The sequence below is a fragment of the Malus domestica genome, chromosome 04 (genome assembly GCF_042453785.1).
Source record: "Malus domestica chromosome 04, GDT2T_hap1".
Taxonomy (NCBI): Eukaryota; Viridiplantae; Streptophyta; class Magnoliopsida; order Rosales; family Rosaceae; genus Malus; species Malus domestica.
The window spans coordinates 17,558,030-17,585,174 of record NC_091664.1 but is presented as its reverse complement, the minus strand read 5'-3'; the positions used below and the strand labels follow the sequence as shown (position 1 = coordinate 17,585,174).

At 35.7% G+C, this 27,145-nt stretch overlaps 1 protein-coding gene across 2 annotated transcripts; it reads right to left on the bottom strand.

Annotated features, from left to right (window-relative positions):
• Positions 1-9,535: 9,535 nt before the first annotated feature.
• On the bottom strand, positions 9,536-13,705 carry LOC103419284 (auxin response factor 18-like). Of its 2 annotated transcripts, none has more exons than XM_008357398.4 (4): positions 12,930-13,705; positions 11,631-12,812; positions 10,168-11,084; positions 9,536-10,052 (listed from the first exon to the last, which is right to left on the bottom strand). In XM_008357398.4, exons 2-4 carry the CDS (start codon positions 12,747-12,749, stop codon positions 9,977-9,979), a joined length of 2,112 nt encoding a protein of 703 aa, XP_008355620.2. In that variant the 5' UTR covers positions 12,750-12,812; positions 12,930-13,705; the 3' UTR covers positions 9,536-9,976. The 2 variants fall into 2 exon arrangements, with proteins under 2 accessions (XP_008355620.2, XP_008355621.2); XM_008357399.4 differs by having other exon boundaries at positions 9,536-10,046.
• Between the last annotated feature and the right edge of the window lie 13,440 nt (positions 13,706-27,145).

Genomic DNA, 27,145 nt, shown 5'->3' with positions numbered 1-27,145 from the left:
GCCCAAACCATAAATAAATAAAAATACTAGCATAACAGACCTACTTGCCCACTTGTTTAATGAATCCAACGAATAAGTTATTGATATTATGGTCTGCAGCCTGTAATACCAACAACACACTGTTGTCTCAATAAGCAAGCAAAAAATTCCTAAAGGTGCAATATTACCATCTTGCCCCTCATTGGGACATACATATAAATCATCTGATTAGCACCTCGACCACACTCACGTACTACCTTCTCAGGCGACAACACAAATAGCACACAATTTCCGAACTTGTAATCTCGATTATTCAAATACTTGTTCGTTATACTCCTCAGTCAATTTCTTTATACAACGTCTCAAATAGTGTCATAACCAAAATTGAAAATTGTAACCATGGTTACACGCAACTTTAACAAAGATAGGTGCCAGTCATAATCATACTAAAATTGTACAATGAATAAATGCAACATGTCCACCAAGGTCTAGATACATGTAGCCAAACAATATGGTTCACAACGTCTCAACAAGCAAATTCATAATGAATTTCTCTCGAATTTATCGAAAACTAAGTCGAGAAGGCTAAAAGAACACTCAAGAATTTTAAAGTCAAACAAGTCCATCAAATTTAGAATGCGAGGTAACTGGAGTGAATGCATGATATCTCGCTACAATGGTAGTTTCCAGAAGATTTAATCACCAACGGTAAAATTCGTTTAGCAGAGCATTTATTGGTTGATTGAAGCGTTAATGGTCAAAATTAAAATTAGATGTTCGAGCAAATTTCCTAAATGATTTGTCTACTTCAAAAGCAATACAAAGTCCAGTATGGTAGACATGTACTCAAGGTTGACTGGAATGCCTTCTAGCACAAAGAGGGTGAATATAGAATCATAATCAGAGTAGATGACGATCGAAACGTCAGAAAATCTGATAATTTCAAGAATGAGGAATTTTACCTAGTGGTCTAAACGTAGTCCCTCTGGACCAACTAAGGGTGAGTTGACTTGTCAAGTCGATCAGTAATCATCGAACATTATCATATTCTTCACATGTACGAGATGCCTTGTACCAGACGCTTATGGTGATATTTCACAATCTCCATTTGGATACAAGAAGTGATCATAACCACTCAAACGATTCTTGATCATTTGTAAGTAACATCAAATCGATACTCGTGAATCCCAACTAGAATGGGATAGGACAAGCTAAAGATGTTCATGGGTAGATATGTCTTTTGCTGCTCTAACAGTAATTATGTCATCATAACCGGGGTAATACACAATAGTGAAAGCATAGACATTAATCTGGTTCTTCCATCATCACTGCCAGAAATTTGGCTTATTTCAAATGAAGATGTATTGGAGAAAGTTAAGATTGGTAAAGATTTTTGTACACGTTTCTCCACAGAGGAATGTCATCCGGTTTTTCAAATGAAGGTGACAACTATTGACTCTAGGTCATGAATAAGATGCTCCATTTCGAATGGTTCTAAACATTTGGAAATATAAGCGATACTCCGTCATGCTGCCTCTACATAGTCGAAACATCCAAAGAACACGACATCATGAATTTCAAAATGATCAATGTCATCGAAAGGTGTAAAACATAGGTGTGGTGAGACAATAGTTCAGTTGTCAGAAACTTTATTCATAATCAACATCACAACTAAATTAACTTTCCTTGATCAACAAGTGAGGAGAAACGCTATAGCCGAGAAATCGCTAGCAAACTATCGATAAAATCGACAAGACCAAAGATATCTCAAATTTCACAACACTTTGTCAGAATTCCAATTTTCTTCCGCTATAACCTTTTGAGAAAAAGAAAAGAACATTGTCTTCTGAGATCACGTCTCCCAAGAAGAGTACCAATCTAAACAAAGGTAATATTTAAAAATTTTGGTATAAAGCTGATTGGCGGTGTCTAGAAAATTTGCTCTCGTTGCTAGGGTAAGTGAGTAAGTCATCGGTAAGACCACTACGAATTTGACAGGCTACGGAAGAAAACTCGAGTTACAAAAGTTGGTCAGGCAGACCATCAATTCGAAGTATGGGTTAACGGTTTTAATCGTCACTTGATTGAGTTATTAAAATCTAAGCACAATCCTAAGGTTTAGTCTTTTGCCTTCGCAAATAGGTTTGAGGTTCCCTAGATAAGGTGTTTGGTTGAATAAATTCCTAATCGGTAAGCTTTTGTAACTAAGTTCTCTCAATGATGTCGGAGTTGTTCGAAAAGACATAAGGAAAATTGGTGTAGCATGAGAAAGCGGATTGATAGTGTATTTCACTTCACCATTTGGTGATATCCCAAGTAAAATTTGAGAATTGACGCCAAAGGTATACGTCCTCAGAACATACAATACTACTTCTTCCTTTCTCTACGATACGCACTAATAGGTCTTCTTGGCTTTCTCAATACTCAAATTGCTCTTACAACGGAAAATTAAATCGTGCTTCAATTCTAATATTTGTCAGTGGAAGTGACCACAAGGATGAATGGTCAAGAATGTTCTGGTTACCTAGATGGTAAAATAATTAACACAACTGCGAGTTTATTGTCCTCCTAAAAGGCTTGCTCCTAAGTTTCCACGATTTAAACTTCTTCGACTCAGGTAGTCGCTATTAATCAGTCTATCAGTCGCGTCACTAATTAATGCATTTATGATACTTTTGATATTTTGATGTTGTTCATTACCCTGAAACTGTGAACCGGCATTCTGGCATAAAGGTATCACTCCCAAATAGTAGTACGTGTGTCCGTTATCAGAAATTATACCGCCTGAATACTGGTTGACAACTTCTGGATATCTGACAATATCATCAATTAGTAGCGCCACCATAGGCTAATTACAGGTTAGAGCCCGCTCGGGTGGATGATTTCGGATGATTGGTAACAATTTGGTCCTACAAGTTGGTTTTGCTGATTCTAAGGAAAATTGGTTACTGCTTCTAGGAGTTTTGCTACCCGAAGGTATAACAACTCGTACTCACATGCCTATACTCATCGAAATGACGAGTACAACATCGAAAAGAATTTTGGGAACTAGTGTTGGTTGAAGTGTTCTAAGGTATGAATGGAAATTGCTAATAATTTACTTCAAAATGAAATTTAATGGAGTAGAATTTTCCTCCCGAAGATTTGGAATTATACTTGTGCTCAAAGGATTAATATAATCGAGAACCAAAGGTGATTGTTCCCCAAATGTTCTTCCATCGAGTGCTACCATTTTAACACCACATTATAACTTGAGACATTTCTGGAAATTTCGACGGAAGTAAAATTTCGTAGGAATTCTAATTGGTGATATACTAATGGGTACTACCAAGGAATCAAAACTAATTGTAGATTCCTATCTCGAAAGGTTTGGTAATGATATGGCGAAAGAATAGTGAAGGATTGATAGGTAAATCTCTGATGGCGCACAATTATCGGTACATTAGCCTTGTGTCAAAACCAACAACTCATTCCAAATCGGAACTTTCCTTGGCAGGCAATTTCTTCATTCAATGTCTATAGGCATCCGCCAAAATGATGTTCCAAAATGTCAATAAGTCACCTAAATTACTCAAAAGTTAGAAAAAGTTAACACATTTTTTATGCTTGACGAGGTAGCAAGGTTCGAAAATTAGGCTCAAGAACTGAGAATGCTTACATCACGCTGTGATGAACGCAACATTTCCCAAAGTTATGCTCTGATACTAAACTAACACACCCCGACCCGGAATGTCCACCAAGACTCAAGAACTGATGTGAAAACTGGCGCTATGCATAAGCACATATGAGTCCTAATTGCCTACAGCAATCTAGGACAGGACTGGCACCTACAATGGATCCAAAGTGAGCGTATGGTGTGATGTGCACATGCATGTGAAAGACTGGCTCTGGCCAGGGCGAGTACTAACACCGGTGCAGCAAACGATGAGTAGATAACATAAATATAGTAGTGTCACAGTAATTCGATAATTCACATCGACATAATAGTAATAAATAAGATGTTACTCATAGCCGTAATTAAAACCTCATAAAAGTACGCATACCTGTGCATCCTGTAGGATTTCTGGTAATTTCGTAATTTTCCATTATTTCGCTAATTCTTATAAGCATTAGTCTAATCTAGGCATGCATAGGAAATTCTTTTTCAAATGTATAATTGGAAACTAAATAAATATATAATATTTAAAAGTAAAGACCCACTCACAGATCATGTTGTCGAGTTAAACCCACCTCATAGCATCTAAGGTCCTTGCGATGCATTTCGGTTAGAAACAAAACCATTTTTGTAAATACGTAACGTACTAACGTATAAAAGCGTTTTCGTACAAAGTACGGCTAATAAAGAAACTATTTTAAAACGGTCGAATTTTGAAAAACAGAGGGAGGATTCGAATCTTGCACGTCGAGACACCTAAAAAGGGACCTCGGGCTCCTCCACGCGCCGCTGCACGTGGCCAGTCGTGGTTTGTGTTGGTCGAAATTTTTTTCTGAAAATGATCGAATGGCCACGGTCCCAAATTTTCAAGAAATCTGGAAAATCATCCCCTTCATCCAAATAGCTTATAACCCTAACAAAAAGCATCCAAACCTTGAGATCGTTCACTGACAATGAGAAAGGTAAGTGGGAAGAGAGGTCCTAATGCTTACCTTGGTCAGGATTCATGGAAACTCGCTGGGAATCCATATCCAAAACAGAGCTCTGTTTGACCTCCAAGGCTCAATTCTAGTAACCCAAACTTGGGGATAGTTCATAGGGATGAGCTAATAATAGTCCAATGGTGTGATGGTCTGGAGTTCGCCGGTTTGGCGAATGGTTTGTGTGGTGATGGTGTCTCGTTGGTGATTCACCGAGAGAGAGAGAGAGAGATGAGATATGAGAGATGAAAAGGAGAGAGCTGAGAGGGTTAGAGGGAAGGAGGTGAGGTGGCAACTATTGAGTGGTGATGTGAGGTGAGGGAGTTTTAAAAATATTTAAGAGAGAGTGAGGTCCAGGAGATAGGGGACATGAGGGAATGGGAAGAGAATGGAATGTGGGCCCCACTGGCTGCACAAAGCAATGTCACAAAAAACAAAACAGAAAATACCCCTGCGACATGAAATTATCAAAATGCCCTCCACGTTCGTAGTTCTATAAAATTTTACTTCTAACTCCAAATCAGCTTATGCTTACGCCTACGCATTTGTAACATCGAGTACTTCAAGAATACGATAACATAATAGCTCATACGCGTCATATAATTGCGGTCAACGAAGGTCAACAATCCTTTCACTAGGGGTGTTTTCTTTAATTCAAATTTTTTTTAAATTTATAAAATCGTAGAATTAGGGACGGGTTGTCACATATAAAGCTCCAAAAAAAACATATTTGAAACATATATTTCTTCTTGGTACATATTTGGTACATTACTTTATATATCTTATTGGTACATATTTGGTACGTTCGTATTTCTTTTTCGTATGTATTTGGTACATTGATATATTTTCCCGTACATTTATATTTATTTAAAAAAAAAATTAGTATGTTACTTTATATATCTTCTTGGTACATTTATATATATTATCGGTATGTTTATATTTATTTTCAACACTATAAAAAAATAAAATAAAAAGATCAAAGAACAAACTGAAAGATACAATGAAGAACAGATTTTTGTATACTCCTAATCCTTGTGGGATATGAACTAATATACAAGACATACACGAATTACAATTCAATTTAAGTCTCGAACTCCTTATCCGTACTAAACTAAACTGCAACAACAATATCACTGCAAGATTATACTGCAGCAGTTGATTCAGGCTTCTTTGGTTGATCACAAACAGTTGAATATCAGAGTGTGCCACGAACAAGACTAACAAGAATAATAAGAATATTATTAATAAACGAGAATGACGAAACGGCTACAAAATCCTAAGAGGCTACATTGTAACTAACTTATTTCTCAAACTAAATTACAAGCAATATACATAGAGAACTAAACCTAAGAAACCCTAACTATGATGGGCTAGGCCCAAATCTTAAACTAACAAGGAAAACCCAAATACTAAAATAAACCTAAATACTAATATTTTTCAACACCCCCCGTCAAACTCATGGCGATACACGACATGGGTTTGCCAAAGTAAATGTGGATGCAAAACTCCAAATTCCAAAGCCAATGCCGATGCCGATGCCAACTTCTAAACAAACAATAAAAAAATCCAACCTACAGACCATATATTTCTTTCTGCTCGTGTGGGCCTTCAAATAAAAAACCAAGGTTTTTTGTCTTTATTCTTTTCTACTTTTTTTTTCTCCTTGTTTTTTTTTAAATCCCCCTCTTTTTTCTTATTCCTTTTTTATTTTCTCCCTTTCCTTCTTTCCTCATGCTGGGCCTTTTTTTTCAATGCATGCAGTAACCAAGTCGAACAAAAGGAAAGGGATTGCAGCAAACAAAACAACTCCAGTGCAAAGTCAAACTGCAGGACTTCATATCAGTTGCGACATATTCGAATCGTAGAAGTCGATGCGGGTACCACCCGAGTCAAGGTGCAGATCAAGCTGTGAGATGCAAGTTCGTGAAGGGTGCAGATGCTCCAGATGCAGTTTAGACTACCAACAACTAATATCGAAATCCAAAAACAAACAAAATGATACGAGCAAACAGAAGCAAATTAAATCCCGAAGGATCAAACCTGCTCTGATACCAAGTTGAATATCAGAGTGCGCAACGAACAAGACTAAAACTAACAAGAATAATAAGAATATTATTAATAAACGAGAATGCCGAAACAGCTACAAAACCCTAAGAGGCTACATTGTGACTAACTTATTTCTCAAACTAAATTACAAGCAATATTTATAGAGAACTAAACCTAAGAAACCCTAACTAGGATGAGCTAAGCCTAAATCCTAAACTAACAAGGAAAACCCAAATACTAAAATAAACCTAAATGCTAATATTTTCCAACACAAACAAGCTCTTTGACTTTCTCCAACTTTTTTGCTATTTTTTCTTTTTTCTTTTTCCAAATGCGTAGCTGCAAAAAAGGGGCCAACTTCAAGAGGGATTCCAAGGTTCCAACGCCATTCCAAATAGAAAGAGAGTGCCTACAAAACATGAAAAATTAATGGGATACATATCATCTTTATTTGCAATTTGGAAAACTAATGAGGTACATATCATCTTTATCCTTGAATTTCAAAATTCAAAAAATGTCCCCCAAAAAATTGCCGAATAAAAAACCCTCTCCACAAATTTAAAGGCAAAAGATCATAGCTTTAGTAGGCAAAGAACGTAGCTTTTCTAAGTAATAATTTAGAGCAATTCTCTATTCACATAAACTACTAAAAGACTAAGAAGATGGATCAACGTTCAAGCTTCTTGATAAAACTTGAAGTAGTAGAGAATCTTGATGAAACATGCTCAACGTACCAGCATCACGCCGTCGAAAACAGAGAGTGAAACAACAGAATAATAGATCACATATACATCTAATTATCTCAGATGATAACAAGATAAAATTGTGAAAACAACCACTAATTGAATTGGATAAATCCATTCAAGATTCACAAATGGAGATCACAAAATCAAACGTGGGAGAAGAAATCCACATTCTCATCAAATTCAACAAACCAGAAACTACTTCCTAAAATAAAGGTCATGTACAAAGAAATATCAGCGTAAAATGACATATTTGGAATTCAATAATTAGCATTTTAATTTCAAAAGTACAATAATGATATGTAATTTAAGTAAATATAAAAATGCTGACGAGGCTATTGTTTAAGGCGGCTTAATCAAATTTTAAAATGGAACCAATGTTTGATGTAAGAAGTATTAAAAAGATGCAGGGGATTCTAATTTTCTCTTTGGATATTACAAAAACTCTAGGTAATACAAGTCAAGTGGTAATGGAATTAGGTGAAAATGGTGGATAGATCCCAAATTTGACACTTTCAACAATACTATCAAAAGACAGGTTTTATGTTGGGTTGGGTTTACCAAGGACTCATCTATATACCTGAAATTTTGCTGTGTTTGGTCCTCCTATTAATATATACCAAAACGATTTAGTTGCACGATTGTCTCCATAAATATCGTATATAAAACTAACTCTTCAATTTACACCATTGCCAAATTGAATTAATTTTACCAAAACATTTACCAATATATTTGTAGTGAGTCCAACTCGACAAGTCGGTGCACCGGACGATTAGTGATTTGCTGTTAAGTTACTGATATCTCAAACCACTTAAAAATTTTAAATACGATGGTAACTCCATGATTTTATCAATGTTTTAACAACTTGACATGCAAATTGCCAAGATCCCTAATAACATTTGTGTATGTTATCTGATGTTTTAACAAAACGTGTCACATGATGTTACTAATCCGACTTAATAATAATGTATTCAAAGATCCTTGAAAATGTCAACAACAAAAAAAAACTTGTGATTTGTGAAAACAGAGGAAAAAAGCGCGGTCAACGAAACGGCGCAACACAAGCAAATGCATCCCTTTCGGAGCTGACGTTGCGTTATTTAACAGACGCCGTGTGGGCCACCGCCGAGTTGTCACGTGCGGCAGATTAAGTTAACCAGACAGAATGTGTTTTTTGTTTGTTCCTTCTGCTTTCCAGCACCTTTGCTGCTTGTTTTGTTTATCCCCACGTATCACTTATTGACTTTCTCTTTGACTATTATTTTGTTTTACAATCCCCATAAATTAAAAAAATTGCTCGCCTAATTAGTTGGTAGATTAATACTAATAATAATTACTATGAATAAGTAATACGTCACTTTGATTAGTTAGGTTAAGATTGTCTCTGAACCCTGGCAGTACTGTGGTAAATGAGGCTTCTTCTTGTTTGGTTATTAATATAATTTCTGATAATTTGTTGTCGTGTAAAACATTTGATTTCAATTAACAAATGAGAGGTTTATGAGCAGGATTAGGTCTAAATCCACTTGAAAATTGGTGATTAGACCTTTAACCAACTCCTTTCCTTAGTCATGCACGAAACTAATTAACCCCATCTTTTTCTCTTTGATGCCAAGCCGCCTCTTTCAAAATATACTAGTTTGAGACAAAAGTTCGGGATCATTTTCTCATTGGCGAAAATGTGGAATGTGGAATGTATAATCATGCACTCTTTGAAAATCTCGATTTAGTTTATCAAACATCTGTACATCGGTGTATTGTAGAAATTCTCTAGTCGGTAATGACATTTGAGTATTTGGATAGGGAGAGAATTCAATCCCCTCACATGTTTATACACTTTTAACTCTATCTCTCACATATGAGGAGACATATTGTATTTATGAGTATATAACGATGCAAATTCTCCCTTGTAGAGAAGGGGATTCAAAATCAATGCAGGAAAGTACAAAATGCCTAAAAAGTAATGTGACTACAATTCTACATAACATTCAATACTACGAATGTTTTAGCTGTTAGATTTGATTTCCACAACTGTTTCAACTCAACCAATCATTTTTCATACCACTCAAAGCTTCGGAACATCGAAAATAATATTGTAATAAGTAAGCATCTTATAATCTTGATCCATCAAGTAGGAAGTAAATACTTGCAATTTGTGATGCTTACATTACATCTTCAATGGATTAGGTATTTAACATAAGAAGGGAAAAAAAACAAAAAAAACACTTACAAGTAAGAAAGGCCAAGCAAATGAGCCAAAACAAGAGTTTGCCTTCTACACAAATTTGATGTACATTTTCCACTTAATTTAAAATGTCTTCTTAGAAGACTTCATTCATTTGTAAAGCCTTTTAAACACATATACCAAATCCTACAAACAGGATCTGGCTGCAAAGAAGCAACCTCAGAAAAAAAGAGACAACCAACAAACTGATGATCAAATGATGATACTGAAGGCTCAAAAATTGAATCAGAGCGGCTTCTCCGACAACTTCAAGAGCGGTAAAAGGTCAGCATGGAGAACAAAGGATTTATCACCGGCTGTACAATTGAATCGAGGCGTAATTCTTTCTTTACATTCCTACGTTGTTGCTGCCTGAATCTATTAGAATCGTCAATCTCCTTGCCGTTTTCACGAAGTCACTGCAACTTCAACAATAATTTGATCAATATATTACCTTACCAACCACTCATTTGATAATTAAAAGGACAAGGACCTCTGTCCTTCGGAGCCATTACACGATTCAATGGGAATTGTCCGTACCTGAAAGGTTCTTCTCCAATGTGTTTAACTGCACCAGTACCATCTCGATAGAGCACATGGTTCAGTGTCTCAGAGTTGTCTATGTCAAACATATCTGCCAGTTTTCTGTACAATTCATCATAAGACCCCAGAAGTGAAAGGTCAAGAGTGCGACCTACGTCTTCTGATTCCATAAAGACTTTACAGTGACCAGTTTCCAGACTTAGTTCGGTTTCATTTCGAGTATCCTTGTACCATTGGAAACCTTCACAAGATGAGCGCTCTTGTATGCTTTGTCGGTGAAGTGCAGATCCAGAATTATCAGAATGATTTACCATTCTATCTGCATTCCCATCGGACAAACTATTTCCGGTAAGAACTGGTGAGACTGTATCGCCAGAGCTGCTCAGAGAGATCTGCTGCTCAGTAAGTATTGGCTGACCAAAGAGTATGAGCTGCGGTGGCTTTACATCATCAGGTTTCTTTGACGTCGGGGTAAAATGTGACATAGTCAATAAGCATGAAACATTCTCGCTTATGGTAGGCTTATGAATCACCATGTTATTGGTGAATTTAGTGGGTGCAGCAGCATGATAAAGTGGCGGGAAACCAGCCGGAAATAGATCTGTGTGCAGTTTATTGAGGTGCATATCTGATAAGGATAGACCATAATGAGCATGCCTGGCTCCCTGCATGCCAGCAGGAGTTTTGTCGGGCAGACAACCAAAGGGGCTGCTGGGTCCAAGGAGGTTGCCGGAAAAAGTCGGCATTGGAAGTTGGCCTTCAAAAGGGAAATCTGGGTATTGAGGTAGTCTCATCTTCTTTCTTGGCAGTGAGAAAGGTGTCAGATGGATCGCGGGCATGTTGGATACCAACTCTACCAACCATGGGCTAACACGTTTCACATTTTGAAGTAAATCGGGTTCATCCCAGGTAACCTGCAACACAAGATTTCAGAAAACCATAGGAAATTAAAGAGAAAAACACTCCTACTGTGTGTTCAAAGTAACCAACAGTACCAACCATATTATGGAAATGAACTTCTCGAATGTTTAGCTGCCAAAAACCATGGCTCTTCCCAGATGTAATTGGCCAGGAAAGAGCACAATTGATCAAAATTAGCTAGTGGGTATAGAGTAGGAAAATGAAAACTGAACCTGGAACACCAAAGAAATTGCAACTACGAAAGTATAAACGGGAACCTAAAAACTACCAAGCTCGTATAAAAGCAGATTACACTATAACAGAGTAATCATATGGCGAAGTGAACTGAAAGGAGTTGAAAAAAGAAAGGCAAATGAAGATCAAAGAACCAATGTTTTATGGCACAGTATGCAGATTGCGTTTCGTAATTCTGATCGGAAAATTGTCGATGAAACATAATGTGCTCAGACTAAGAAAATCAGGCCTACTAGAGAAGATTGATAAAGTAAATTAAAAATTATAAACGAAACTAGAGAATGATAATTACAGAGTAGTAGTACCTGGAGAAGCCTCCAAGGTGACTCGGGCCAGCGCAAAGGCTCAGCAACCTGAACAGAGGATATAGTTCCCATGAACCAACTTATCCGGGAAGAATCCTCAGTTTCAAAGGCCATCTTGAATCTCATTCCGGGGCACCACCGGATCTGCAATGCTGCTTTCACCAATGAGGCCTTCACACAGAATTCTGGGGTACTTGCTCTAGGGTAGTAAACAACCTCAAAGGGCTGTCCATTTGCAGCAAGTGTTGCAGCTTCAGAAACAGATTCAGGCCCGACTTTCCCCTTACCCACTAGACTTCCATTCGAATTAGAGATATTACCATTGCCATTTCTCATTAGATTGTTCTCATCCTCCCTCAAAAACGCCGAGAATCCACCATATGGCACAGTACAATTCCCACCCATTGGATTCCACCCTGAAGATGACTCCGGTCCACTTCCACTTCCCCTCTTTGCTCGACGAATCCCGACACAGAGATCACCATTCTCTGCCCTCAAAAACACAATTGAGTCCCCAGAAACAAGCTTCTTGTGGTTCACAAAGGTACTCCACCCCGTGGTTAATAGATGCCGCCTAGGGGTCCCCCTGTAAATGTGCTTAAACTTCCAAGTTTCACCATGAACATCCTTAGCAAGAATTGTCTGAACTGGGGGATTGGCAGAGTAATCCAATCGCGGAAAGATGGTTTCTGCACAATATCTCGGAACAGAGAACCCACCGCCATTGTTTGCATCGGATTGCGTCAATGTTTTTGCAAATGAGGCGGGTTTATCCGGCGTTTCAGACCCATTAAGCCCTCCAATTCCATCATCCTCGTAGCCCGCCTCGACCCCATTCAAAGGAACCAACCTAATCTTGGCATAAACCTCATCAGTCTCAGGATCAGCCATGAACCTAATGGCGGCAACCCGGCAAAGTATATAGGGAGAAACTCTTGGGCAATTCCTGAAATCAACAGGTCCACAGGCATGCTCAGCATGGCCCTGAGGGAAGTAGAAGACCTTGGCATTCACCGGTGGCATTTGAACCATGCCGCCGGCGCAGGCATGCCATAGCTGAGGATCTAAGCACCTATCCCCCTCCTTCAATTTCTCTTTTGAATCCATAAATGTAATCATATCAACTCTTCAAATAAATAAACAAAATTTGCAAAACCCTTTTCTTCCTGCTCTCAGTAAATGCTGCACAAACCACATTAACCACACAAATTAGGCATCCTACTCACAGAATTCAATCAAACCATACAAACAACAACAATACAGAAACAATCAATCTAATAAATGAACTGCATTTCTTACCTTATAAAGAAGGCATGAATTCGAACCCGAAAAGCTTCTTTCTTGCCACGTTTTCTCTAAAAAATAGTCACATAATCAAATTTTCCCAATAACCAAACTTGGACTTCAAAGTTCAAATCCTTTTTTTTTTTTTTTTTGGTTTCTTAAATCAGAAAACTCAGAGGGGTTCAATTGCTCTGGCAAGCCATTAAACCCACCTACAAAACCCTAATCACAAGCATCTTCAATTCAACACTGAATTCCCAATCCCCAAACCCTAACCTCTCTCCTAACTGAATCAGTCTAAACCCACCAGTTTTTTTCAGCCACCAAAAAACAAAAACTCAGACTAAAAAACTGAAGAAACACTCTACTCTTCTGGAAATTCCAATCCCCCGAGCCCTCAGAAGCTCAGCCGTCGGAGAAAAATTGAAGATCTGCGGCGAAGGTCGAGGCACTACTTTCCAAGTCCGGCGAAAATCGAGAGCCCGCAGCTCCTCCCCAGCCGCCGGGAAGTTCACAGAAGAAAAAGCCTCCGACGGAAAAGAGGAAGGAGAATCGTCGGCGTCGAAAATCTTTCAGGAATCTTCGTCGTCTTTGTTGGTTCGAAAGATTTCAATCACCAACGACTGTTTGGCCAACACAGAAGAAGATAAAAAGCCATAGACAGAGAGAGAGAGACAGAAGGAGGAGAGAGAGGGAGAGAGAACAGAGCAACCTTTCGGATTATGCAACAGTCCAAAAGCTCACTCAGCAAATAAAACACCAAAAACAAATAAAATAAATAAATGAAAATATATAAACACAAAAGTTTCAACTGTTACTAAGTTGATGCAAATGTGAAGCAGTTGTTGTCAGTGTCACTGTTCTTGTCAAAAGCATTTACCACGATTGGTAAATTCAATAAAAATTATTTTTCCCTTTTAAACTAACCTACCGTTTTCCGGCTGTACGCCTCACGGATGGCGTGCTGTGTCGAATTTACTCGTAATGTATGAATGAACGTATACTTGGACTGGAATTTACCGCGTAAAATTTGACCTATAGGCATCGTTGTATTAGCGTACTCGGTTTGGTGTTAACTATTTAGAATTTGACATTTAGACATTGGGATTATCATGCGCTATATATGACGTGTTTTATGCATTTTATCATCATGCCACGTTGTATAACTCGCATGTAAGAGTCCACCGTTGGACCTTGCTCGGGGGACAGGCCAGAGGAAAGGGCCCGAGGGTCGGTGGGTTCGGCTCCAACGTTGGGCAGCCCGAGTGAGGGTGGGAGCCCGAGGACCAGGCTCGTGGGGGATTGCCAGCCCTTCAGCCCGAGGGGTGTGACATCAGGCTGACGCCATGCAAGGCGTCGGTCCTTTTTTGTATTTTTTTTTGTGTCAGGCGTGGGGGCACGTCAGCCGACACGTTTTCAAAGTAAATGACCTTTGTGCAATGACCGTTGGGAAACCACGTGACTTCCCAGGGTCCGTTCAATCCCAACGGCTCTTTAATACGAGCCGTCTGATTTCCAACAGTAATAAAAAATTGATTTAATATCAACCGTTCGATCTGAAATCAAGGGTTGATGTTAATCTGCTTTATAAATTAAAAAAAAAAAGAAAAAATAATTTTAAAATTAAGAAAAGTTACCGTGTGACACGTGACACAATCTGGAGTGTTGGAATTCAATTTTTTTTTAAATCCAACGGCAGAGATTAATCATTTGAATAAAAAAATTTAAAAATTGTAAAAAATCAGAAAATTAAATATCTGAAAATTAAAAAAACAAAATGTTTCTACTTTTCTATAAATACCTTCTCATTATCATCTACCTTACACCACAATTTCATATGTTCTCAACTACTTTCAATCACATTCCTATCTTTCTCTCAAAGTTTCAATCCAATTTTTTTCAACATAATGACTATTGATGCAGGTACGAATTGGACGTCTCTTGAAGATGTTGCATCGTCTCTTGAAGATGTTGCATTGTGTACTAGCTGGGTTGAAGTTACTCATAGTTCGCGTACGGGTAATGAGATGTAGTTGCGAGAAATGTGGAGTCTTATTCATACCAATTATCTTGAGAAAATGGGTGGGAGTAGAACCAAAGAATCGATGTCTGGTCGTTGGAAATTACTTAGCCAATCATTTACTATTTGGAGAGACGCCTTAGCACAAGCTAGTAATAATCTTCAAAGTAGGGAAAATTACATGGATCAGGTAATAATATATTATTTATTTGTTAGTACTATACCCAAATTTACATTGTAATTATTTGTTTGTATTATTTATTTGTTACCTACTTTAATTATAATTATTTGTTTGTATTATTTATTTGTTACCTACTTTGATTATAATTATTTCTTCTCCCCCATTGTGTAGCTAATTCAAGCACAAGCTTGGTATGGTGCCAAAACCAAAACCAAAAATAAATCATTCAACCGGTGGGAATGTTGGAATATTATCAAACATTGTCCTAAATTCAGAGTTGTGCTTGTCGATCCAGAAGTTGTCATGAACAGCACCCCACTATACCCTACACCTGATAATGGCTCGCATGAAGATGACGCAGAAGAAGTGCCCGAAACGCCCATCCCTGAACAAGCGTCGGGTTTGACCCGTTATCCAATTAGGCCTCAAGGTAAGAATGCTTCAAAGAGAAAAGGAAGTGCTTCCAAGCATGATTATGCAAAGTACATGGAAGAACTTACTCGCCATAGTGAATTGACTTTGGCGCAGGAAATGGCGAAATTTGAGGCTGATAAGGCTAGAGAGGAGGCAAAAGTTGCAACCGTTGAGAGAGAATTTCAAGTTAATCAAAGAGAAAGAGAGCTACTTAGGCAAGAAAGAGAACTGGTTAGAGAAGAAAGAATGGCTTAACGAGATCGTGAGATTATGAACACGCCTTTAGAAGGGAAATCTCCAAATTCTAAATATTTTTGGAAGTCAGAGAAAGAGGATGTGGTGCGTAGGAGGTGTGAGATATAAAAGGATGGATGGTGGATTATATGGAGGATTCTGAAATGATTAGGTTGTAGATAGTGCCACGTGGCATGCCGTCATTCGTTAAAAATCTGATCGAAATCTATCCTAAACGATTCTAAAAAGATAACGACACGTGGCACGACGGCATTGGATAAAAATCTTATCGAAATCCATCACCAATAATTATCTTTTCGGATAATGACACGTGGCGCAACGAGAACGATTTAAAATCCGATCGAAATATATCCTCAAAGATTCTGAAAAGATAACAACACGTGGCACAATGACATTGGATAAAAATCTTATCGAAATCTATGACCAATAATAGTCGTTTTTGGTAAATGACACGTGACGCAAGAAGAACGATTTAAAATATCTTATTCGAAATTACAAATAAATTTATTTAGTATTATTTTGTAAAAAAAAAATTAATAATATTTTATTGCCTATTGCAAGGGCTATTCAAGTGTAACGGTGGAGATGCAAAATGCAGTTATTGTTCACAGGGTAGATTGAATAGTGGATTGTCAGGGGGGGAGGGCTCCAAGGGTGGAGTTGCTCTAAGGTTTAACTAAAAAGTAACATATGTTTATGCGGTGGTATGTGAGACTTAATCAGTGACTTTTACTTGTATACCGTATACTTGGTATAATATCTCGCACTTGGAATTTGGCACTATAACATCAACGTTAACACGTGTCTATATATGATGGGTTTCATTCATCCGTACATAATCATGACACGTTATATCGCTCGCGTATTAAATTTATCTAAAAAGTGACATAATGACGTGGTGTGTTGTACGCACTTATTTGGTAACTTTTACACGTAAATTCAATCTAAAATTCACTATTTAAAATTTGAAATTTCGACCATCAGTTATGATATGCACCTGTGTAAGCAGCATGTTTTACGTGTTGTATCAATACACCATGTTTAAATAAACTAAAATATTACAATATTTCTCGTATGCAAATTCAATCTCGTTTTTATTATTTCTTAAGAATATGTGTCGTTGGATTGATTAAATGGTTTTCGGTCTAAGACTCTACTTAGTTACATGTTTTTGGACAACATAAATTTCTTAAATTATTTAGTTCGACGATGTAGCATCTTTATACCAACAATAACAAGTTAATAGTAAATAATTACCTTATATATTTTTGTTAGAGCAAAGCTAGCAAAATTAAAATCAAAATTTTAATATAATTTAATATTTGTTACCTTTTTCTTCGGATCTGAAGAAACAGTGTGTATCTTGGAACGCCAGCAAACCAACAAAGATCTTTAAGGAAGCCATACTTTTATAATCCTTCCTCTTATTCTATTCCCACCAATTTATTACTATTTTTTTTAATTCCGCTCCGAGCAATCAAACAGTGTGTGATTATTTTAAGCGTTTTAATAATTTTTCGTGATTAGAAGAACATGAATTTCCGTGTCCCGCGAGAAATTCGAATCCAAAGTCTCGCGTGTGTGGGTTAAGTAAAGAAATTTTTCCAAAGTCACACGGGATAGTACATTACATGTCGTTATGTAAATGGTGTGATATGTGTATTAAAAAGTTAATAATTTAAAAAATAAAATTTTCTACCACTTATATAAAAACACGTGATGTAACACACATGTTCCTGTCACAACTAAAAATTGTTCACTTTTCAGTTTGTTTTGCTTTAAAATCAAGGCAGGGCAGTTGTTCACACCTAACCATGGTTAGAATCTAAACTCCATCTATGGTCAAAGGTTGCAATATCAAAATTCGTTTAGTCAATGACACACGTTACTTGTTTATTTTTTAATGAATGAAAATGACCTTGCTTAGTCCCATAAAGGTAAAAAAAAGAAAGAGAGAGACTAGGATCCAACAATTGAGTATCGAACTAGTCATCCATTAGAATTGAGCTAGATTCATTTCACTTACAAATAAAGAAATGAATAATATTAAACTGTACTCAAGGGTGCAAGTTGGAATGGGTTAAAATTTCCAAACCTGAATGTGAAAATTATGGATCTGAATATTTTTTGAAAATTAGGAACAGAATCAAAATGCATTTAGCCATTTCAATAACTCGTTGAAACCTCATTCTCTTGAGATAGGCGTAGTGGAACTTACCTCTCGGTATGGGTTGCCCTCTAGTTGAATATCCACGTTGAACATCCTAAATTTTCCATCTGAATTTTTTTAAATTGTGTCCGAACTTATTCTAATTAAAAATATTCCTCAAAAATTACAATTTCTTATTGTTACGTACTCAAATTTTGTATTTTGTTATCAACTTTTGTATTTTAGTGTTAGTTTTAGATATATTTTGTTCAATGTTTTTTTATTAAACATACTGCTATATGTTAAAATCTATAATCATACTGGTTTAGTAATAAAAAAAGGAAGAATATTAAAAAACTTGTAAAATACATGAAGTTTCTGAATTATGTTATAAAATTTCCAAGTCACTCCGATTTTGAAATTTTCAAAATTGAATATGAAATTGGTACCAGGTGGAATACCGTACAATAAAAACTTAGAAGCAACTATACTGACTAGTCAGATGAAATAGTCAACTAAGTACAGGTTGTTAGATAGCCACAAGCATATAAACCAAGTAAACTGATAATGCTAAAGCAAGACAAATGAACTCCAGTTATTATTTTAGCCTTTGTTCTTAAGTTAAGTTTACTTAGTTAACAAAGTGTCAATACTAGCACACCCTATAAAGTTTAACTCTAACAATGATTATTTGGACATAAAGGTAACTTGCAAAGTATTGAACACAAGGAAGTTTTTGGTCGGAAAAACCCACCTCTGGGTTAAAAAGCCGAGGACTCTCCAATGAGTCCAATCCACTAGTGTAAACAAAAGTTCATACAAAGATCCACACAAAACGCAATTGCTAAACCCTATTTAAGGAGCAGCTTTACCTTTGTGCAACCTTACCTTACACGAGACGGACTCCTTCGGTCTTCACGAAGTGGCAGCTCCTCTTGAGCTCATCACCTTGTGACATCGAGATCAACATGAGCAATGACATGATGTTATGATGTGATCTTGAAATGAGGATTCAACAATTGGTCAAGTTCTCCTGTCAAACAGTTGAAGAAGTACCTAACATGAATCCAAATGCTTAGTTTAAGAAAGATATGAAACTTTGAAGATTAGACTAAGAACTTAATGCAAAACCATGAATACAATGCAACCCTAATATGCAGTAATTGGGTATTTGTGCATGAGATGGTTTTATGGCTAGAGTTTCGGTTTGGAAGCTTTAAGAGGTAGCTCTAGACTAAATGCACTATTTTCTTGAAAATTTGAAAATCCTAACCAAAACCAAATAAGACCTTGAAAACCCTTATATTGGAAGAGATGGATGTTTCAGACAAGGGAAACAAGGAGACATGTGTCATGAGCCAAAGAGACCTTTCCAGATCAAGGTTGAGAGATCAACGCACAGGAAAAAGGTGTCAGATGACCCATGTGGGTTGGCTTATTTTGCGTGCCTAGATAGCTGGAAAAACAGATGAAAATTCTGACTAGACAACTACACTAGACAAAATGATTCTGGAAAAATAAGCTTGACATGCATATGCAAATGTATGATTCAAACCTTTTGTAGTGAAGATGGTTGTGCTTTGACGAATTAATTCCAGCAAAAATCCCATATCAGTATTGTACCATAATTCTAAATTATGAGCATGTGTGGTAACATTTATAATTTTTTGACAAGGGAAGCCAAACAATAAACCTAGTACTTAACAAAATATACAGTATGATTTTGAAATTTTGGGTAAGAAATTTAACACGTAATTTTCAATCCAATTCTTCCGAAAAACACCCCTAACCGTACTAGATCGACATACAAACACTGTTGAATTTGGTTAAATCAATAACCAAGACTAGTGAACCTAAACATTGCTAAATTGCATATGTGAGCGTAATCAAGCTGTTAAAGTGCATCTCCACCAAATACTTAGGTTCAAATTATTCTTCTTATATTTAACTATTATTTTATATGCAAGCGATATTGATAAATTATATAGAAAACTTCATTTTAATCATTGGTAAATTTGACTTTTTGATTAAAACCATGAGTAAGATCAAAATCTAATTTTAGTCCCTTGATACATTAATAACCTCATTTATTAATTATATTTTGATTTTTTAATTATTTATCTTTTTCTTTCTAATTTTTAATGTATTAATTTTATTTCGTTATAATTTTTATTTTCATTTCATTCATCATAATATATTTTGTTGTGAACATTTAGATAAACTAATTTTTGTTATACAATATATTTTGATGTACTTTATCTTCTTCATTTAGGTATATTAAATTCATTATAATACATTTCGGTGCATACATTTAGGTACACACATTTCGGTACATACATTTCGATACAAACATTTAGGTACATTAATTCAATATAATACATTTTCGGTACTAACATTTCAGTGCATACATTTCGGTACATACATTTAGGTACATTAATTTAATATTAATACATTTCGGTGCATATATTTAGGTACATACATTTTGGTACTAACATTTAAATATATTAGTTCAATAATAATATATTTCGGTACTAACATTTAGGTACATTAATTGAGTCTTTCAAGTTTGAAGAATGTTAAATAAAATTAATAAATTAAAAAACTCTTTTTTGGTTAAAAAATAAATTAAAATTTATGTATTAATAAATTTAAATATTTAATGGGAGACATTAAATAAAATGCACATTAATTATTTTGAATTAAGGGCACATTAGGGACTAAAATCAATATTTAATCTAACACCAGTTTTTTTTTTAAATTTTAATCTTCTTGAGGGATTAAAGTTCAAAAACCCCCTAAATTATAACACAAGGCCTCGTTTTAAAGTGTAATTTAGATGAAGTTACATTATCGCACGATTGAAAAGAACATTGTTAAATCGTCAAGACACCTATTATTGACACTCTAAAAATCTAATCGTGCACTACTCATAAGAATTTTTTTTTTTTCAATTATAAAAAAGTTGGGGGTGCACAATTTAATATTTGAAGTGCTAACGTTGCCAAGAGTCCTATTTTTGACACTCCAAAAATCTAATCGTGCACTACTCAAAAGAGAGCTACTAGATCAACCCAATGTCATATTTCTCCACCCACATTATAATCTCACTCACCATAAAAAGTTAAAAAATTAAAATGTTATTTCTTGACCAACTATTATTCCTAAAATAACCTCTAATATGTTGTTTTCCCACCCACTATTATTCCTAAAAAAATGAAAATTCTATTTTCCCAACAATGAAGCCTCCTCCGACGATAATCTACCATGAATGACCCTCTAAATGCTCTGATGTTGTTGTGTGATTATACACTCCAATAATTACCATTAATATTCAACCATCATCAATTGCTAGCTTCGCACCTTTTAATTGGAATAAGCATCCACACTTTTTCCTTTCAGAATTTCTTCTGTCATCATCCTTCATGACCCAATGTAAGTTAGGGCTCCTGTACCTTTTTGCGCTCAACCTATTATTCTTATATATCTTTTAAGGTCCTTATCGGTAATTTTACAAATTTGTAACTAAAAATTTGATTAAAAGTGAGTGAGAAAATAAGACAATAGAGGTGAGAAAACAACACTCAATCTATATACGACATACCACGTCTATATGATTAAATGTGCGTTACTTTTTCAAGCAACTTTAAATGAAAAAGGGTCCTTAATTAATCTTAAAAAGGGCTCTAAATGTGTCATTTATGTTAAGACTTTTTTTTTTGGGGCGGTGGATTGAATGGACAAGACAATGCCAGTTCAATTAAACCCAAGAACATCAATACAAGTGCTCCTTAATTGTGATCTTACAACACTTTCCAATATCAAAAGTCTCTCAATTTTTCCAATTAAGTCCATTAATTGGCTTGTGCAAATCAAATTCATATGTCACTAATACAAAGTTAATGTTGAATTAATGAACCCTTTCAGTTGTATTTTCTATGAGGGTTTGAATGAATTGTGAAAACTTAGTGGCATCCTTGTTAATATATAATCTTCGTTTGAACAAAGAAGAAACATATGACTAATAGTTGGTTTGGCGTTGCTGAAATTATTTTAAAAGCAACTCTTTAAAAAAGTTGAGCTAAAATTATGTTTGGTAAATGAAAAAAAGAAATGCTTTTTGTCAAAATCATGGGTCCAAAACAACATAAAACAAAAGCAGCTCTACCCCTGCTTTTGAAAACAACGCTTTTTTTTTTTCACAGCACAACAACCCCCAACTACCCTAAGATGAATTGCAATCTTTGTCTCACACTGACACATACTTTTCAATTTACGTAGAGAAGATCATGGGTAATTACCTATCTCAAGATCTCGACTTACAAGTCACTTAATACTACGGTCTAGTAGTATTCATCTTTACTTGTAAGTGAGAGGTCTTAGGTTTGATTCTCACCAAAGGCAAATTTGAACTACATTATTACTCGCTTATTGTAAGGCTAAGCCTATCCCTCATTTTTAGTGTAGATAATATCATTTATTAAAAATAAAAATAAAAAAAATAAAAATCTCGACTTACAAACCCTAACCATCCATGTAGATACATGGGTAATTACCTATCTCAAGATCTTGAACTTAAAAACATATGATTAGTTCATTAGAGGCACTTTTGTCTCTACTTAGTTGGATGAGTTCTTAAATTTGATATATAGATTCGAAGATGCCGATATATATTTGTCGTTAGCAAGGATGGAACCGGAAATTTTATTATGAGTGGGGAGAACTTTTTGCTATATAATTCAGCAAAACTAAGGCTTCCGAAGAATACATTATTAAAGTAAGTAATCATTTACCACAGTGGTAGAAAAATATTGAGCTCTTACATGACGGTATGAGTTTAAATCTTGTCGGTGACTAATCTAACATCTAATTTAACAAAATCTTTTGTTTGACCAAAAAAAAAATACATTAATTAAATTTGTTAAACATCAAATATGCAATTAATATGCATATTAATTAGGAAAATATGACTATTCTTTAATAGGTAATAACTAGTTAGTTGTACACGTCTCAATGATTTCTTAAATTGCACACCTTTAAAACCCCAACGTATTGTAACTGGGCGTAGGTACTTCACGTTATACATGTAATTTCACGTTTACTAAATGTGATTTCGCACAATTTTCAATAACACATATGAAATTTATGTATTTTACATGTATTTTTAACCAATTATTAAAAAAATATATAAATATTAAAATTTTGAATTATGGCCAAATCTTTCATAGTATTATTAGTAAAATTGTCAAATAATACATGTAAGTATTTTACATGTATAAGACCCATCTCGTTTCTTACTAATTTGAGTAATACTAAAAATAGAAGATTATACATGTCACATCCCGACCCAGGGCGGATCACCTCCTGGGCCCACTCCACCACCGTAGCACGATATTGTCTGTTTCTTACTAATTTGAGTAATACTAAAAATAGAAGATTATACATGTCACATCCCGACCCAGGGCGGATCACCTCCTGGGCCCACTCCACCACCGTAGCACGATATTGTCCGTTTTGAGCTTACCATTCCTTCACGGTTTTGTTTTTGGGAACTCACGAGTAACTTCCCAGTGGGTCACTCATCCTGGGAGTGATATGGCTTCCTTCTCGCTTAACTTCGGAGTTCCTACGGAACCCGAAACCAATGAGCTCCCAAAATGCCTCGTACTAGGTAGGGATAGGAATATACATTTAAGGATCACTCTCCTGGACGATGTGGGATGTTACAATCCATTCCCTCTAGGGGTCCGACGTCCCCGTCGGCACACTTCTAGCCAGGGATTGGCTTTGATACCATTTGTCACATCCCGGCCTGGGGCGGATCACTTCCCGGGCCCACTCCACCACCGTAGCACGATATTGTCCACTTTGGGCTTACCATTCCCTCACGGTTTTGTTTTTGGGAACTCACGAGCAACTTCCTAGTGGGTCACCCATCCTGGGAGTGCTTTGGCCTCCTTCTCGCTTAACTTCAGAGTTCCTACGGAACCCGAAGCCAATAAGCTCCCAAAAGGCCTCGTGCTAGGTAGAGATGGGAATATACATTTAAGGATCACTCCCCTGGATGATGTGGGATGTTACAGTACATATCTAAGACTAGTTGAACTAAGAAAAATATTAAAAACCTAACATTATATTATATAAAGGGAAATGATTACCGTGCACCCTTTTATCTTTCTGTACACCCATATTTTTAAAAAATTTATTATTATTAAGAGGATGGTGGAATGTACAAAACTATTACGTAATTTGGGGGATGAGGGAGATCGAACCCAGAACACATTGGTAAAAACCAAACTCCCAACACTATGACATTTGACCATGTTTATTTATATCCATTAATTTTCTTTTGATTTGTTCAATCCAAAAACAAGTCACAAAAACAAAAATGTGCATGGAAAGAACAAAGATGCGAGGGATACATATATATATATATATATATATATATATATATATATATATATATATATATATACAGAGAGCTTAAGGGGAGGGATCCCCATTTTTTTTGAAAAAATGGGGACACGCTCCCCACCGTTAGATTGACTTTAATGAAATTGTGTGGTTGAGATTAAAACACAGGCCACAGAATCTCAACCACATGATTTCATTAAAGTCAAATCCAACGGTAGGGAGCGTATCCCCATTTTTTTGAAAAAATGGGGATCCCTCCCCTTAAGCAATTCCTATATATATATATATGAAACACTTTATATCCGGTCCTTAGTTGGTATAGATTTTTGACTAAAACCTTATTGTTTTTTAATTTTTTATCAAAGTCCCTATAATTTGTCCACATCAGCATTTACTGTTAATATATTTCCATGTCTGCTTTCTTTTTATTTTACTAAAATAGTTAATTATTACATTTTTTATCCCACGCTGTGTTTTTATTTCAGGACTCTTATGCCTTCAACGCCTCTTATGCCTTCAACGCCTCTTATGCTTACCGAATTGAATTAACGCATCCGTTCCACCAAATAATCACACTCATTTGATTTCCTTCAATTTTCTATTTTTGTAATTGCAAATTCCACAATAATCTCACTCAAATTTTCAAATTCATCATTATTATTTTTGATATGAATCCTCAATTTCAATTTTCGGCAAGATTTGGGTCAAAATCATATTTTATTTGCGAGCGTTTGAAGGAGCGCAGTTTTTGGCAGGGGAACTTGTTGAATCAACGACCCTTACAAGCTAAAATTCCAAGTATTGGAACTTCAATGATTTCAGCATGTCCCTTATTGTTTTGCAGTGTTTTTCTTCTAGTGTATACCAAGTGTTTGTCGAAATGTTTGAATGATAATTTTGAGTACAATTCAATTCAATTGCATTGTATTTGTGTTTTATAGTGGTCCATGATATATGTGGTTTTGAGTGAATATTTGAACAATAATAGAACTCTAGGAGTGGGTACAAACGAGTTGGCATGGGGTATAATGCAATATTTTGTTGTGTTGGGGTAATAACTAAGTGCGGATACATTCTTAACTGTTGGGAGTGTGAATTCATTTTACTAACATTGACAAGAATGGGTACGAACTAGGTGGCATGGGGTACAATCCAACAGTTGTAGAGTTATTATTTGCTGTTCGTACCCCCACTCCAAATACCGTATATGTCAAACAGAAAAATAGATGGCAAAAACTCTCTGCCTTAGCTAGTCCTCCCTTGATTTATCTGCTCAGTCTTATGTTGTACCCCTGTCTATACTTTTACAACTCTATTAATTTTCAACACAGCAACATATGAACCATTGGTAAAAAATGTACACAATGCGATTGAATTGTACCCATGCACACCATAATAGAGAAAAAGACTTATTCAATAATTTTTATAAACAGTTTCTATGCATACAAAAATTTCATATTCGAAATTCTCTTTCAACATTTTGACAAACACTTGGTATGCACCATAAAAACACTGCAAAAACTACTTGACACATGCTGAAATCATTGAAGTTCCCCAATACATGCCAAAAAAAATGTTAAAGAATCATTTTACATGCAAAACCAATTGTGAAAACAATACTGCACTACCTGTAAATATGGGTACAAAAATTATAAACCCAAGAATCCACCATTACGGCCAAATTGGTATAAACGAACTATGCTGCAAATTCAAAAAATGAAAAAATACCTCGACTTTTAGCTTGGAATTGTCGTTGATTCTTCAAGTTACTCTGCAAAAAAAATGCGCTCATTCGAACGCTCGTGGATAAAGTATGACTTCGACTCAAATCTTGGCGAAACTTGAATTTGAAGAATCATATCAAATATAATAACATTGGATTTGAAAAATTGAGTGAGATTATTATGGAATTTGCAGTTACGAAAATAAAAAACTAAAGAAATCAATAGAGCATGATTATTTGGTGTAATGGATGCGTCAATTCAGTTTGGAAAGCATAGGAGGCGTTGCAGGCATAATAATTGTGGAATAAAAACATAGCCTGGGATAAAAAATTGCAATAATGAACTATTTTAGTAAAAATAAAAAAGCTAACATAGAAATATGCTGGTAATAAAATGCTGATGTGTACAAACTTCAAGGACTTTAATAAAAAAGTTAAAAGTAACAAGGTTTTAATTAGAGAGGATCAATAATTAAGAACCGGAACCTAATTTCTCATATATATATATATATATATATATATGAAATTGTAGCTCCGCCCTTTGTTGTGGGTTAGTTAACGATTTATTGGAAAAATCATTTCGTTTGTATGAAACTATGACATCATATGGTTTATGTGAAACTATGAGCCATCAATCACTTGGTAGGAAGAACTAGTCTTGTTACCTTTGAGTGATCATATATCGAGTGGGAGAAGTCCCTTCGATTTATCACCTCCAAGACGACCCGATTATGACAAGACGTACAACCCCATTACACAATGTTTGTATTTCTTTTTTCTTAACTTTCGTTTTGGTAGTTATTATGTTGTAAACTAGGGCCACGATCACAAAGTTGTGATGGACCAATGTTTCAAACACCATAAGACAGAGACCTCCTAACCAAAAACATGACCTCCTCTATTGGGGACCTACCAACCCAAAGCCAATTAGATAATTGCAAGAAGAAAGTGGTTGGGGGCACCAAATTTACAAAACCAAAGCTTCACAGCTCATTCGATCCTCTCCACTTCCCTACATTTTTAATGTTTTGCATCAATAAAGTTGTAACCCTATAACACCATATATTATATGTCACAT